The sequence below is a fragment of the Magnolia sinica genome, chromosome 8 (assembly GCF_029962835.1).
Source record: "Magnolia sinica isolate HGM2019 chromosome 8, MsV1, whole genome shotgun sequence".
NCBI lineage: Eukaryota > Viridiplantae > Streptophyta > Magnoliopsida > Magnoliales > Magnoliaceae > Magnolia > Magnolia sinica.
Genome location: NC_080580.1, coordinates 26,384,398 through 26,400,630, shown reverse-complemented (window position 1 = coordinate 26,400,630; position 16,233 = coordinate 26,384,398). Strand labels below are relative to the sequence as shown.

The 16,233-nt window shown below is 38.0% G+C and overlaps 1 protein-coding gene across 2 annotated transcripts in view; it reads left to right on the top strand.

Moving 5' to 3' along the window:
* LOC131253124 (protein IN2-1 homolog B-like) overlaps window positions 1–16,233 on the top strand; it is a 94,271-nt gene that overhangs the window by 2,757 nt on the left and 75,281 nt on the right. The window contains exons 5-10 of one of the 2 annotated variants that reach the window (XR_009174933.1): window positions 3,412–3,510; window positions 3,598–3,703; window positions 4,171–4,247; window positions 5,846–5,953; window positions 9,007–9,087; window positions 9,783–9,889. Coding sequence is in view for 1 of the 2 variants with exons in the window: in XM_058253957.1 (XP_058109940.1) it covers window positions 3,412–3,510; window positions 3,598–3,703; window positions 4,171–4,247; window positions 5,846–5,953; window positions 9,007–9,087; window positions 9,783–9,791 (480 nt within the window). In the remaining variant the exon portion in view is untranslated. Of the gene's footprint in view, window positions 1–3,411; window positions 3,511–3,597; window positions 3,704–4,170; window positions 4,248–5,845; window positions 5,954–9,006; window positions 9,088–9,782; window positions 10,054–16,233 lie in introns of those variants that run through there. The other variant, XM_058253957.1, reaches the window with a different exon arrangement.

The following is a 16,233-nucleotide window of genomic DNA, read 5'->3' as shown; positions in this document are numbered from 1 at the left end:
GAGCATTTTTAGGACAAGTGGTACAAGGGTGAAAGCTTGCAATTGCAAACAAATGAGAGGAAGCATTTTACCTATAGATGATACTAATAAAATTAATTTTTTCTACCAATAAAAAAATCAAATAAAAATTTATTTTTTCTTGCTTGAGAGGATAGTTTGATAATAAATGAGGTAAATACGAATTACTGCAACTCCCAATCCACGGGGCAGAGGATTCTCCAAAACACATGTTACGGTGAGGACTTGTTGATTGGTTTGAAGGTATTCTGTTTATGATGGTAGAAGTAGATAGGATTATTGGTTCTACTAACTAAAATCCAAAAATAAATCATGTAGGTGGATGAGAAAGAAGAAAAGAATGGGTTTTTGCACAAATATAATTGAAAGAAGTGGATTTTTTAGGGTTTCTCCTTCTCCAAGTGAATATTTTCATTAACATTAATATCATTATTATTATTATTATTATTTTATTCCAATCTATCACTTCCATTAACATGTATATGGGCTAAAGGTCTTCTTATAGACCTCATTTGCGAGACAGGTACAATGAATCTGGACTGATATTTTAGGTCTAGAATAAATCCTAAACCTTTTGGCCCCATTTTGTGGACGCCTAAAAGTGAGATCATTTCATTGTTGTTAACAATAATTTTGTGCTCGAGATCTTTATCTCTAATTCACAATGTCTTCATGTTAATAGTAATTATGTATTAGAGATAAATATCTCCAATGCATAACTGTTAAATACAATGAGATGAACTCATTTTTAGCATCTATCAAAGAGGGCCTTAGGAAGTTGATACCTAGACTATAAATACAAAAAGGAAATGAAACAAGTAACAAAGATTCTAAACATGTCTTTAATTGACACCTAACCTGGAAATTCATAGAGAGAGAGAGAGAGAGAGAGAGGAAATAATCAACAACTAATGACTCTAGAAACATGAAGTGATCAAAATAGTCTTGTGTGGACATGTAGGCCATCCAATTGCGTATGTGAATTTATTCAGGCAATCCATCTCACCACCACCACCCCCATCATCATCAAACCCTTACTCAACTTATTGGGTCAGCGGTACAAATTCTATTACTCTGTCTCCATCATCATCTTGGCTGAAACACTATGAAGTTTGCATTCACTAACCATTGGATGATACCAATCTTCCATCACGATTGTACCCTTGATGGTCAAGGGTTGAATTGTCTAAATATCAGTTATAGACATTTGGAACTTGTAGCACTCTGTTTGGGACTCTTTGATGGTATTGATATGCCTGCCAATGGCCTGATTTTTTTCAATGGATCAGCTTATAGGAGCATTTGGGCAAATCTGATGATGCTGTGAGAACTAGATGCATCAATTGCCTGCAGCTCCGAACAAAATTTCCACTTCTTGAGTTGATTTTTAGTGCCTACCCATTAGTAGGATTTGCATGTCTTGCCCTTCATGAGCTTTTTAGGAACTGATGACGGACGCCGACATGCGTTCCATGGATTTCTTTCACCGGTTAGATTGGTAGATCATATCACTTCCTCATTTTTTTTTTTTTTTAAAAAAATGTCACTTCCTCATTTGCTTCTTCATGGTTCGTGTCTTCCCTTGCTTTCACTCAGCTTCCCGATTTTCTACATCTTCCCTTTTGTTTCAAGCTTTTGATTTGCATATGTGGTAGTCAACCGGCCGTTGATCCCCTTTTATGGTACGAGGCAATCACACAAAACTAAAGAGGCATGTCTGCACTTCAACCACCCAGCTCTAGTTCAATGATCAATATCCTTCTCACTGTCCACTCTGATACCAATTTGACATTAGGTGAATGAGAAAGAAGAAAATAATGATTTTTTCCCCAAACCACACAATTCAAGAGTTGTCTTTTTAGGATTTTCTTCCTCAAGAGAATGCCTTCCGCCCTAAACTCATACATTGTTTTTTTTTTCCCAATCTATGTTGCCTTCCCCATACACGTGCTCAGTATCAACCCATGTATCACACCCTTAGGATATGGAAAGATATCAGGTATCGCACGGGAAATATTGGATGTATTGTGTAATGTATCGTTGTTTTTGGGAAACATTGGGAAATTGGTTGAATTTTTCAATGGAACGTAAGGGGATGTTAAAAGAGACATCATTACACGCTTAGGAACCAAAAGATTACAAAAAACAAGTGCACATACTAAGTTTCCTTTGTTGGAACACGAGATTAATATAAACCTGCAGCAGAATGTATTGTGCACTGGAACTGAATGAACTATAAAACCATTAAAATAAATAAATAAATAAATAAATTTTAAAAAAAAAAAAGAAAAGAAGAGAAAGAGATAACATACAAGGTTTGATCAGGTTTCTTGTTCAGCCCAACAAACTGTACATGTGGGTCCCATCTTGTGATAGGAATTGTTGGTATGTTGGTCGCTGCTCGCCATGGTAGTGACATACCCTGGAAATCACCTTTGTAAGATGATCCTATCTTGCTGATATCCCCCTCGTCAAATGAGGATAATGGGTATGCAGTTCTATCAAAATGGCTAGGGATCATTTGATAGGAGAGACATTGGGGCATGATCCATTCCACGATAGGGCACACCAGATCAACAGCTTAGGTGTCTGAATGGTAGATCTTGCTATTCCATTGATTGGTTGAACATAAAAGCAACAATGGAGTATCCTTTCTCACCTCAAAAAAGAAAGAGCGAAAAAAGAGGGCATTCTATTAGTAAGCTGCTCAAAATCTGTTTCTACACAATGAGAGATGTTCTAATCTGAACTGCTGCTCTCTAGGCTCTACATGATTCCTTCCAAGTTCTTTTTGAAGGAAAAATACTTTCCAGACTTGGAGACTTGACTTCAAATTTACTGTTCATATCACTGCGACAGAAATGATAATCATCCCATAATGATCCATTGGGGGGTTGTGAATAATTTCCTGATGCACCCAGTCCATACAGTTGCTTCCATACTGTTGATTTTTCATGGGTTCCACAATTGATGATGAGGCCAAAAGTGATTAGTGACCTACAAATAGAATGGTAAGAAAAACAAAATACAACAATCAGGGGAAAAGGACAAAAGTTTCATTGCTGAGATCTTCTAGTGTAGATGATAGTTGTGGCATTCCTGGTCCATGTTATGGCATCCTGTTACTAAGTAGCACAGAAGGACACCATTCACGTCCTTAGGCATCAGGATGGGATATTTCTCAAAAAAAAAAAAACAAACAAACAAACAAACAAAAAACAAAAACAAAAACAAAAAACAAAAAACAAAAAACAAAACAAAACAAAACAAAAAGAAAAGAAAAAAAAGGGGGGAAAAAAAACAAGAAAGAAAGAAAGAACTATTATGATGTCCTTTCTCGATGAAGAAGCTTTTCCTCGACAATGCTCATGTGCATGCTCTAATTTATTCTAGGTGCCTTCGTTGGAGCACAACAATGAAGTCAAAGGAGAGAGTTTGGATTTGGTCAAATACATCGATATCAATTTCGAAGGCCCGGCGCTTCTCCCTGATGTGAGGCTAGGAAAATCCATTTGCATGTTGATACTAATTGCTATTTTACCTTCAATATTCTGATGATGATGCTCTGAAAAACTGTAGGATCCTGCCAAGAAGGAGTTTGCAGAAGAGCTGCTTTCGTACTCTGATACCTTCAATTCTGTCAACTTCAGATCACTTCCCCCGAAGGGTTTATCAGATGAAGTTGGTGAGACTGAAAGTTTTGGCCTTTCGTGCATTTGAGGATCTTTTACACTTCGATGTGCAATGATCATCTCATGGTTTGTTGCCACACTATGTTTGTTACACATGTTTGGGCGGGTATAGTCTGAACCATCCAGTGGGAACAAAAACCATTATGACTGAATGATATCAGCATCGGATTAATAGATCTTTTACCTTTCGAATCTGGAGCATTGGCTGTTCGATTTTCACCATACATATGGAGGACACCAATCAACAGCCAATATTCTGCATTTTGATGTGCTTTTTCCACTGTGGGTCATCCACAGTAGCACGGACTGGATGGATGGTATGGATTCATGAGCCATACAGCAGAGTGAAACAAACGATTAATGGTTCATTGCACAATGGATCTGAGTTGGCCTTTGTTTAACCTGAAAAAAATGAAGATATATCTGATTCCAGCTGGCTTTCATGAATAATGTGCATCAGGTGCTGCCTATGATCATCTAGAAAGCGCTCTTTCCAAATTTGATGATGGGCCATTTTTCCTTGGCCAGTTCAGTGTGGTAAGCATTGCCTTTGGTTGTGTTATTCTATGTGAACTATTTTGTTTTTTCTTAGTTCCAGTTAAATCAAAATGATTTTCTTCAGAGGGAATTATTTGATACTCCGGCTGTGTATGACGCTTGATATGCAGAAAGTTGGAAATTGTAGACCTGGCACAAAGTTAAACCAACTAAATTGTGGAACCTATAGTCATGAGTTGAAGTCCAAAAGTCAGATTGGTTGATCAATCCTAGCCTCTGATTCATGGGCATTTTTTTTTCCTTGCAATATTGGATGTTTTTCATTGTTAACCATCCAATAAGCATCCACCAATTTGATGGTCAGATAATCAAAAAAGCATAACGTTTGGTTAAAAAGTACATCGAAACTGGCAGACAATTTGGATGGTTTAATTTGAATTATGATATGCTATATATGCTGTCTTAAGTAAATTCTAAGTGCCTGCAGATCATCCATCATACTCTGCCAGACTACTTGTTTTTTATCTGTTTCTTTTGCAAAATACTGTTGATATGGGTTCCATTTGATAGACCATTATAAAATGCAAAGTAGATGGATGTCATACTATTTGTATTTTTGCTTAAATTGATGTGTTCAAATAGTAAGACCTGAATTTTTCTGAATTTTTCTGTCTCTATTTTGAAGAGGTTGTGCCATTGAGTCAAAACATATACAGTTAGCGGACACATCCCCATTCCGTACATTTAGGCCCATGTTTTGGTGGCACCAACTGCTTCATGGTTCCTTCCATGGATGGTTGGATGATCCCAAAAGTCTTCTAGACTGGACTGTGTAACCTCCTGATTGATGGCCTACCAATTTCTGGATAAGGAAATAAATGACAATTCACATTCAACAGAAAAAAGTACGATGATTTAAGGATTTAGATCTTCCGATCTGGGATATTTTTGGGCATCTCCCATCCATGGTGCGCCCCATAGGTTTGATGTTTTGGATCACCGGCTCTGGGCCCCACATGCATAATTGGGAACATAAGGAAACGGTGCATTTGCGGAGGTTTAGGACATTACACCAGAAATGCTTCAATAATATTCAATTTCTAGTTCTAATATAATTGAAAATCTGGCGTATTTTCAATGGGAAGAAAGCCAATGATCGAATGGTTGGGATATTCCTGTATGAAGACTTTCGGGCATCTCCTATCTATGATGGCGCCCATAAGATCAATGGTCTGGATCACTGTAGCATGGGTCGCACATGTGTGGAAGGCTCCTGAAAATAGTTGCCAGACCGAGAAATAAATGCAGGCAATGATGCCTGACATGTTTGTTTCTACAAGAAAAGATACTAAGTTTTTTTTTTTTTTTTCCCTCCTCTCTTTTTCTTCTTTTTGTGTGGTAAGGGGAATTGTTATAGAAATCAGCCACAAGAGAACTACTACATGGTTGGAACCTTACGTCCATCCATGATTTTCAAGGATTGAGATTTGTGCATGTGAGATAGTCTCTAAAAAAATAAAAAATAAAAAAAAAAAAAATCTTATTTGAATACTTTCGGAAAAATAAAGAATAAGGTTCTTTTGAATATTTTTCCTTACTGTTATTAACTGACTCATGAGTAACTGTTTAACTTTCAGGTGGATATTGCTTATGCTCCATTCATTGAAAGATTCCAAAACTTCCTTCTGGAATTAAAGAAATATGACATCACCACAGCCAGGCCAAAGCTGGCTGCATGGATTGAGGTATCTTCAAAATCATATGAAATGTTAGTACATATGTCTGCAATCTGCTTATATGTTTGATTGCACTCAAGCATATAGCTTTAATGGGTCTCTTTTAGTTTTGTTAGTACATGGTTAATCCATGACTTCCTCCATTGGGAATAGAAATGCTGACGTGATTCCGTTTGAGATTGAAGAGCAATTTGTGGCGCAACTGCCAACATGGCATACGTGCTAGGGGTCTGCACAGTGGTATTATTGGCTCCTGGTCTGAAAATCGTGGTCCATTCATCAGGTGGGCTGCACTTTGCATCTTCTTTCGAAGCATCCATTTTCATGCACAAGTGGCCCACTCTCTGAGTGGACTGGATTGACTTTTGGGACAGCATGTTCATGGTGGCAGCCACTTGCTCATCCCAAATCCTGTACATGTTTGCCATGATAGTACATCTTCATCAATTACTCCTATTAATTGCCTGAGAACTTTTGATTTAGGAAAATTCCAATGAATCATCAGTTCTTGTGTTCTTACAACGCATCTTGCATAAGCCCGTAACAATTGTGGTAGATTTTGTGGAGAAATTGTTGCAATGCAGCACCTTGGAATTTCTTGTGGAACCAATACGAGGAAAATGTTGAATATTTCCAGTGCAGCACTTGGTTTTCCACCATGGAAAGCTGATATTGGAACTCCAAAAAAGAAAATCTTGATATAAATTTTGACACGTCATTGCCATTTATGTTCTGTACTCGTTGTGGGTTGATTGATGCACATGAAGCTAGGATCTTTTGAAATCTATGCCTACAACATATCTCTAGTTGATAATTATCCAATCAGATGTGGTAAATCTGATGTAGAATCAGCTATTAGAACCAGTAGAGCAGAAGTATCTTTCAATTTAACTTGTTTGAGGTTACTTGCAATTCTGTTTTAGTGGATTGCCCTGCTGGTCTACTGTTGGATACAAATTTATTCATGCATACATGAATGATGCATGGCTAGCTAGCTTACTTGGTAGGGTAATAAGTAATAACATACATGTAGAGTGGTACAAAACAGAGATGCTATAGTGCTCACACTACACGTTATAGTGCTACTAGTTACATTGGTTCACTTGGACAGTCTTGTTTATTAAGTCTGGAACATGGTATTAAAAATGGTTATGTTACAGCTGTAATGGTAACTATGGAAGCTGTTATGTGATATGTGGCTGTAACGCTCGTTCTGAAAAAAATGGTCCATAACGTTTGTATCTTATAATTTCCTAACAAAAGTGATTCTTTATAATAATGAGGAATTAATGACAGACAGTAAGAAGCAGATGGTTTTTTTTTTTTTTTTTGGAAGGAGAATGGATGTTTATTAAAAGACTGCTCAACTACTGCTAAGACAGCAAAGAATTACATGAAGAAAGATCATCGACATAAAAGGTCTAACCGAAAATAGGAAAATGTTTAACATCAACAGACCCTGCAACCCATTCCAATAGATCCCTTTTAATTTTACACACCACTTCTTCCCAGGGTCCTGATTTGTTAGAAAAGCAACGGGCATTGCGTTCACCCCAATGTTCCAAGGATTGCTAGAATGAATAAGTGCCAAATAGGGCATTTTCCTTTTGCGAGTCAAACATTGTGCCGTGACCAAAATAACGATTTGAGTGAGGCAAGCATCACCCAGCTGACTTCAGAGGCTTTTAGGAGTTGTGACCATACTTGATGCACGAATAGACAATGCAGGAATATGTGATCGATAGATTCCGCTTCACCCATACAGAGGCTACATATGTTGGGGATGATCATGGCCCTTTTTTGAAGGTTGTCAACCATGAAAATGTACCTCCTCCTTCCCAACCATGCAAATGAGGCAACTTTTGGCACCATACGACCAGAAAGTGTGGACAAAAGCATGATCTCCCATGATTGCTTCTGCAGGAATTATGTAGTATAACAACTTAGCCGAGAACATGTCCGAGGGGAAAGCCAACCAAATCCAGGAATCTACAAGATTGGGTAGATGATGAAATGGATGTAACCGATCCAACAGTCTTGAGAATTCTTGTGCCTCTTAATCGGTAAGGCCTCTACGACATGGGGGGCACCATACTCCCCTTCCATCTTCAAATGAGAAGCACGACGCCACTGATATGTTTCTCGACGGGGATAGGCAAACCAGATTTGGGAAATCCTCCGCAAGAGAATTGTTGCCGCACCACCTATCTTCCCAAAAACAAATTTTAGAGCCATCTCCGAGAGGAATTTCAAACCAGAGTTCACCTTAGAAGCAACTGAGGAGACGGATTTCCATATGCCGGATGCCCTACATAAAGATAACTTTTTGACCTCCCGCTTCTAGGCCATTCTTAGCAACTAAAACTTCCCTCCATAATTTCCCTAAATTCGAAACCAAACCTCCAAATCCACTTTCTGAGGAGGGCAGCATTCATATCTTCTAGAACTCTGATTCCAGCACCTCCTTCGGCAAAAGGTTTAGACTTCATCCTTGGAATTTGAATTTTTCTTAATTTCTCTAGTTTGTCTAAAACAGATTTTAGACTTTTGTATAGGGACATGTAATATACTGGGAGGTTGTCCTCATCATTGGCTTTTTGGGGCACACAATACCAACACTAATAATATATGCATGGGGCATGAGATCCAATGTCGCTATTTATGGTACTCATTCATTATCATTTGTAGTAAGGTCTTCAAGCACAATACCTCTTGCCCATTTGCCACTTCATTTATCTATACCTTCACTTTATGATCATGTTCCATCAGGTGGGCCCAAGTCTCATAGTGCACCCTATCTCTTGGAACTTGAAGATCTATCATTGGATTGTAATCGGCCTTGATTCAAAACAAGAAACTTCCTAATAAACCAGAAAGGTTTTGTTTTTTCTTTTCAAAAACTATTTTTGAAAACATCCTTCAAACACAAAAGATGGCATGCCAGCATAAATCACTAGGTAGATTGCACACAGTATACTTCCTTGGCAAAAACAGTCTTCACAGTATACTTCCTTGTTTTCATAATGATGGTATCATTATATATATGTGGAAACCTGTTGTAGGAGCTGAAGAAGATCGATGCCTACACACAAACCATACCGGATCTGAAGAAACTATTTGAAGGTTACAGGAAACGTTTCCTGGTAATGACCATAAATTAGGTGTTACTGATTTGGAAGAAAAAGAAAAGAGAAAAAGTTGCAAGATTATGGGCCCATTCAGATGCACTTCCTCAAAACACGGTTTCCGAAAAAGGGAGTTTCAGGCCTACTTTTTCCACCAATTGCCTTTTGTCAAGTTGATGTTTTCGCACCTAATTTGTTGAGCGGCAAAGTGCATCCAAACACAACGTCAACTGCTGTTTGGATCAAAACAGCATTTAGGCCTCGAATCTTCCTTCAAAGGGTGCATCCAAACAGGCCCTAAAATCACTCTCTTTGGAGAGAGCTTGGTTAAGCCCACATGCGTGTACAAGTCAGCTAATGCACACAACACTATATGGCAGCATGACAGACGTGCAATATACAAGCCATCCATTATTAGGAGGGTGCCACTATGTAGATTCCCTATCTCAAGAATGAGGTTGGTCCACAATTAACTCAACAAACAAATGCTTGTGAAAGATCGGCTGAGGTTTTCTAATACATCCTCTTTTTTCTAATTTAATGGCCTTTGAGTGTACCACCTTCATCTATTGGCAGTAGCTTGGGTATATTACCTGCGTGGCATGCTGGAAAATGTAGTTGCATGTGCATTAGCTGACTTGTACATGCATGTGGACTTTTGCAATGCTTCTCTTTGTAAATAGCTAATCCTTTGTCTCGATCTATTTTCACAGGCCAAATGAAGAAATGGATACTGCATGGATCTCTAGCAGTTTTATCATCACCTAGTTTATAATAGTGAAGAGCTCATGCATGCATGAGTTAGGATTTGCCTTAAATAGTCTGTTTGTATTAGTAGAAATGAACTCTACGAAGTTCGTAATGGAACATATCTTTGTAAATGTTAGGGTTATCCTTAAATAATTTGGTTGTATGGGACCATTGAACCCTGACAATATTGTTCATCTTGAACTTTATCATCTATATACAAGTTGTTTGGAGTAAGCCTTCTCTATCAAAGAGTATTTTTAGGTGGGAAGCTTTTTATTTACTTTGTAGAAACTAGCAAGTGGCCCTTGCAGTGCATCATTTAAAACCCGAAGATGTCTGTGGTGAAAAAAGAACATGGGCATGGTGTGGAATCAGTTCATTGAACTCTTCTAAGCTTATTTTTGAACTTGTTTTCATTTGCTTGTTTTTGAACTTGTTATCTTATGATTGATTCTAAGGCTATAGAAACTATTCCAGAACACAACAATAATGTGTTTTATTTTTTCTTTTATTATTATTATTTTTTTAATGATAGGTAAGTCAGAGTCGAATCTGAGACTTCAATGTTGGAACACCCCTATCTACCATTGAGCTATGTGGGCTCAATCATAATACAAGAAAATATTCACAGATAGGGCAAGTATAGTTGCTAGAATCTACCTTTTCTTTTCCTCCCTAAATGCGAAGGAAGAAAGAGGCCAAAAGAGATTATTTTAGACTCAAACTATCATCCTCCGATGTAGAAAATATCAACGTTTGAGAGAAGCATTGCTCTATGAAAGTGTAAAAAACACTTTTAAAGATTTTCGTTGTCTTTACAAATCTGATTTGAAGTGTTCACTGTTGCCTCCTGCAAGAAGTTATTAAGCAACGATTTCATCTTCACTGTATTGTGGAGGTGGAATTCCTTGGGCGTGTTAGCCGAGCACCACTGTTTTATAGAAATCAATCGTCTGAAACTTGGGATTTATTCTGAGAAAATTCCTTTCCTTTCCACGAATATGGTGTTTTCTGCTGTTCGTATCACGAAAAGTAGCAGTAGAAATTTATTGTTCTGATTACATTCTTTTTCTGAAAAAAGTAGCTTTTAATTTCCTTTAATCTTCGAAACTGCAAAAGTATAATAACTGCTTTGGAAGCTCTAACCCATTGATCAAACCATCCAAATCGTGAGACCTAAACCACCTAGCAGCCCACAAGAACTCGACTACTCTACCTTTTTCTTTGTTGATTGTGACACCATTACAGAGGGAATTCATGACCCATGGAACTTGACATCTTCTCTAAATGCTATAGGATCTCTCCCTCTGTGTGTGACGATTAGCGCACCAACAAAATCCAATATCTGCTAATCTGAATTGTCCAAACCACTCCGATCGCCATCATCCACCTATCTTAGCCACCCATCTGCCTTGAGAGTAGACAATGTATGCTTCCAAGAACTGATCCCTCATCCGCACTCTACTATGTAAGAGTAACCCGACATATTTCCTTTTGCCACACTCATCTTGTTTGAATTGCAGTTGCCGTAGGAACCGAAACCCGCTAAATCTGAGCTGCTTAAACTCTGTCCCAAGTACCATCACCAACCAAAGATTTCAGCTATACGTCAATCCAGAACATTATATTTCAAGAGTGTTAAATCAGGGAGTGTATGCGTAAGATGTGCAACACCTTAGTCAAATGCCATCATACGCACTCTACTGTGCAAGAGAAACCCGACACATTTCCTTCAGCCGCACTCATCTTCTTTAAATTGCAGTTGCAGTAGGAATTGAAACCCTCGAAATCTGTGTTGTTTGAACTCTGTCCCAAGAACCATCACTGACTAAAGATTTCATATTCAATCCAGAACATCATGTTTCAAGAGTGTTAAATCAGGGAGTGCATGCTTAAGATGTGCAACACCTTAGTCAAATGTGGTAGGACTCCAACATGGAGTGCATGCATAAGATGTGCAACACCTTAGTCAAATGTGGTAGGACTCCAACATGCATAGAACCAAAGGCGTTGAGAATTCTCTCTTATACTAGGATTGTAAGTGTCGTTCTTGCATGTGTGAGGCACACATGTGAAGAGGAAGAGGCAGTGGTGGATTTTTACTTAAAAGGAAGGATCATAAAATATGTGGGAGTCAAATGTGTTAAGAGATGTGATACTAGTAAGGTAAGTGGGTGAAATTAGCATGCAACATCTCGAGTGTTGAGCGTAGAGGTGGGCAGGACCCGACTTGACTTGGTGGATCCGACTCGACCCAAACCGATTGCCAGGGTTGGTTTCGAATCGAGTATACCCACCTGGATCCGAATCCCGACCGAGTCGAGTTCGGGTTATGTAGTAACTCGATCCGAAATCCAATCCGGTCAGATCCAATCCGATCAGGACCAAAATCGAGTACTATAAAATCAAATTTTCTATTTTTTTACCTTTACCATTCATCTACCCTAACCCTAACCCTACCTGAGCCGGCACCGCACCAAAGCCGATCGGAATCCAGGCCAGTCAGCAGCCCAACAGCCTATCTTCACAGGTCATCCTCGTCCATTCATCAGGTAGGTTAATCTTTTAAGTTTCTTTTTTTTCTTTTTCTTTTTTTGAGCTTCGGATCTCGGGTGTAGGCTGTTGGTGGCCCACCATAGCTCAAGACCTCAGGTACAGTCGTGCAGGTTGCTAGTGGTTCGGCTGAGCTCGGGACCTTAGTCGTGGCTCGCCCTAGCTCGGGACAAATATAGATTAGGTACTAAACATGACAATAGTGAGTTGGTGGGTCTCGCCTTCGTTTGTTGGTGGAACGCACTTTATGATGGGTTCTACCCTAGCTTGCTGGTTGTCCGGCCGATCTTGGGACCACACTGGCTCGGGTGGAGCTGGTGGCCCGCCCTAGCTCGACCTCATTGGTGGACCGTACTTCATGGTGGGTCCGCCTTGGTTCGTTGGTGGTCCGGCCGATCTCAAGACCTCACTGGCTCGAGTGCAGTGTCCCTTTGGTGGTCTAGCCGAGCTAACCCTAACCTAACTCTTAAACCCCTAACCCTAAGCCCAAATCCTAAACCCTAACCCTAATCCTAACCCTAAACCCTAAACCTTAAACCTAAGCTTAAGCCTAAACCCTAAACCTTAAACCTAACAATAACCCTAAACCCTAAACCCTAAACCCTAAACCCAATCCCTAAGCCCTAATTCCTAAATTGCAAAAGTGTTTTATTTATTTGAAATTTTGAATTAAATCTTTATTAGTTAATTTTTTGGAATTACCATTTACATTGTTTATTGCTTAGCTTTTTAGTTCTTATTGTGCATTAGGTAGTTACTAGTTAACTTAATATGTTTGTATAATTGTATTACATTGCTTTTTTACTTATCTTATTTTTGTATATTATATAGTTAGCTTAATATACATTGCCATTTTTGCTTAGCTTATTATTGTGACTTGTGAGTTGTGATTGTGAGTTAGATAATTAGTTGTCCATTTGAGGATTTTTATGTGGCCATACATAGATATAGCGTGTTTTTAGTGGCATAGAAATCGCTCAAATTGTCCCATTCTGGACAATTCAATATCAAATGGATAGTATGCTTTCATATAACCTATTTAAATGTTCATGCCTGATTTGCACTCCGTCTCTTCATTTTTCTTTGGATATGTTCTTCTTTTTCATTTCTAATATCAAATATCTTCACATTGCTTAGATATTTGGCATCGGAATGTAACGGAAGATCAACTTATCTGGAGAGACATGGGGAGATGCTGCCGGATTTTCGGCGTGGACGTTTAAAAGAGAATATGAAAGTATTACAATCTATCCAACCTTGGATGGGTAACTAATTTATCTTATTATTGTGACTTGTGAGTTAGATAATTAGTTGCCTATTTGAGGATTTCTATGTGGCCATACATAGATATATTGTGTTTTTTGTGGTATAAAAATCACTCAAATTGTCCCATTTTGGACAGTTCAAGGTTAAATGGATAGTATGCTTTCATATAACTTATTTAAATATTCATGCTTGATCTACACTCTATCTCCTCATTTTTCTCTAAATATGTTTCTTCCTTTTCATTTCTAATGTCAAATATATACATATATTTAGATATTTGGCATTGGAATGTAATAGAAGATCAACTTATCTAGAGAAACATGAAAAGATGCTGTCGGATTTTCGGCGTGGGCGTTTAAATGAAAATATGAATGTATTACAATTTACCAACCTTGAATGGGTAACTAATTTAGGATTTAGTATAACTCTTTTAATATTAGATTGTTAACGCTAATATGATTAGTATCTTTCAACTATTAGATAGCTAGTGAGGGTCTTTCTAATACCCCGGGCGGTTTGTCAGTTACATCGTCGATGATCCTAGAAAATGAAGGATTAGGTATAAAAGATGAAGAGGTGCCCATTGATATTAGTGTCTCACAATCACATATTACGGGAAAAGCGGCAAAAAAAAAAGATCGGTAGTGTGGGAAGATTTTGAAGAAGTAACCTTAAAGAACAGCACCATGAATATACAATGCAAGTGCTAAAATACTCAATATGCTAAGCAAGTAGATGAGTCGACCACAACTCTAAAGAAACATAATCTGAAGTGTCATAAAAAAGTGAGAACTCAGACCTCAGAGTAACAGGCACTTTCATTTACCTGATCTTTTGTGGGTCCGTCACAAGGTACATTGTCCATCTACAAGTATAAAAAAATCAGGTGAATGAGTTGACTGCCAAATTTATTAGTACCAATGAAAGACCATTTCAGATGGTAGAGTCTTACTTTTGTTGAATTAGGCAGAGGCCTTAACTCCAGATATGAGAAAGTCTTCCATATAACAATAAAGAGAATGTGCATGAAAATGTATGAAGCGAGAAACTCAAGTTGAAATGACAGTTGGAATCAATTTTCCGAATTAGCTTGACATCAGATTTGTGAATGACGTCCAATCAACGAAAGGGGTATATGTTACTAACTGCTCACTACGTTGATGCCGAATGGAGGCTATGTAAGATAATCATAAAGTTTCATTATCTTGTGCCTCCTCACACTTGATTAATGATTTCATACTGCATGTACAAATATCTTGTGAAGTGGGGCATTAAGAAGAAAATATCCTCAATAACTTTAGATAATGCCTTTGCAAATGATAACATGATAACGAATTTGCGGAACCAGTTTAGGGCCACTAGTGATTTGTATTTTGGTAGAAAGATATTTCCTGTTAAGTGTTGTGCCCATATCTTAAACTAAATTGTACAAGATGACCTTAAAACAATTGAGCCAACGATTGAGAACATAAGAGAGAGTATAAAGTACATACGAGGGGTCACCTTCACAATTATATACATGGATTGAGATCGTAAAGCGGTTGAATTTGTCATCTTAGATAACGATGAAGCTGGATGTTATGACATGTTGGAATTTAACTTTTGAAATGTTAGATTAAGCAATAACTTTCGGAGATATATTCTCTTACTATGCGGAGCGTGATAGTGCATATCTTTGGTTGTCTTCTGAAAATGATTGGTCAAGAGCTGAATCAATTCGCAAGTTCCTTTCAGTTTTTTATGACACAACGAAGAAATTTTCAGGAATCAAGTATTCGACAACAAATATATTTCAGCTAGAACTTTGGAGGGTAAAAGATGTCTTGCACAGAAGCCATAGTGGACCAGACTTTTTACAATTAAAGATCATGGGTATCTAGTTAAAGTTTGATAAGTATTGGTCTAAATGCAGTCTGGTAATGGTTGTTGCAGTCGTTTTGATCCTCGATACAAGATGTTCATGGTTGTATTCATATATAATAAGTTGTATGGAGAAGAGTGCCCCTGAGGTCAATAGGATTCATTGTGCAGTCGATGATTTGTACAATTTTTATATGAGCGCCGCAAAAAACAAAACTCCTCAAGTGGGTTCTAATTCTGCTGTTGATAAACCGCGAGAAACGAGCGATGATTTCATATCTTTCATGGCACAACATGGGACTCAAATGTAGATAACTCAATCAAAACTTGAAAACTATCTCAAAGAGTCACTTGTAAAATACAAAGGCAATAAATTTAATGTTTTGGATCGGTGGAAGACGAAATCTCGTGATTCATAATACCTTGTGCTCTCGTTAATAGCACAAGACATTATCAATTCCAATTTCAACCGTGGCTTCAGAATCTGTTTTCAGTGGATAGAGTAAGGTCGTAAATAAGTATCGAAGCTACTTATATTAGAATCAGTTGAGGCACTTATTTGTACACATGATTGGCTGCGTCCAATCTGGGGGAAAGGGAACTCTGTTGATGAGGAGTTTTAGGAAGAGGAGAGTGACAAGTAAGATGAGACAATATCTGCATGAACTACAGGATAAAATACTGTCTTCTATTTCTCTTGCATTTGCTTACAAGTTACAACATGATATTTGTAAT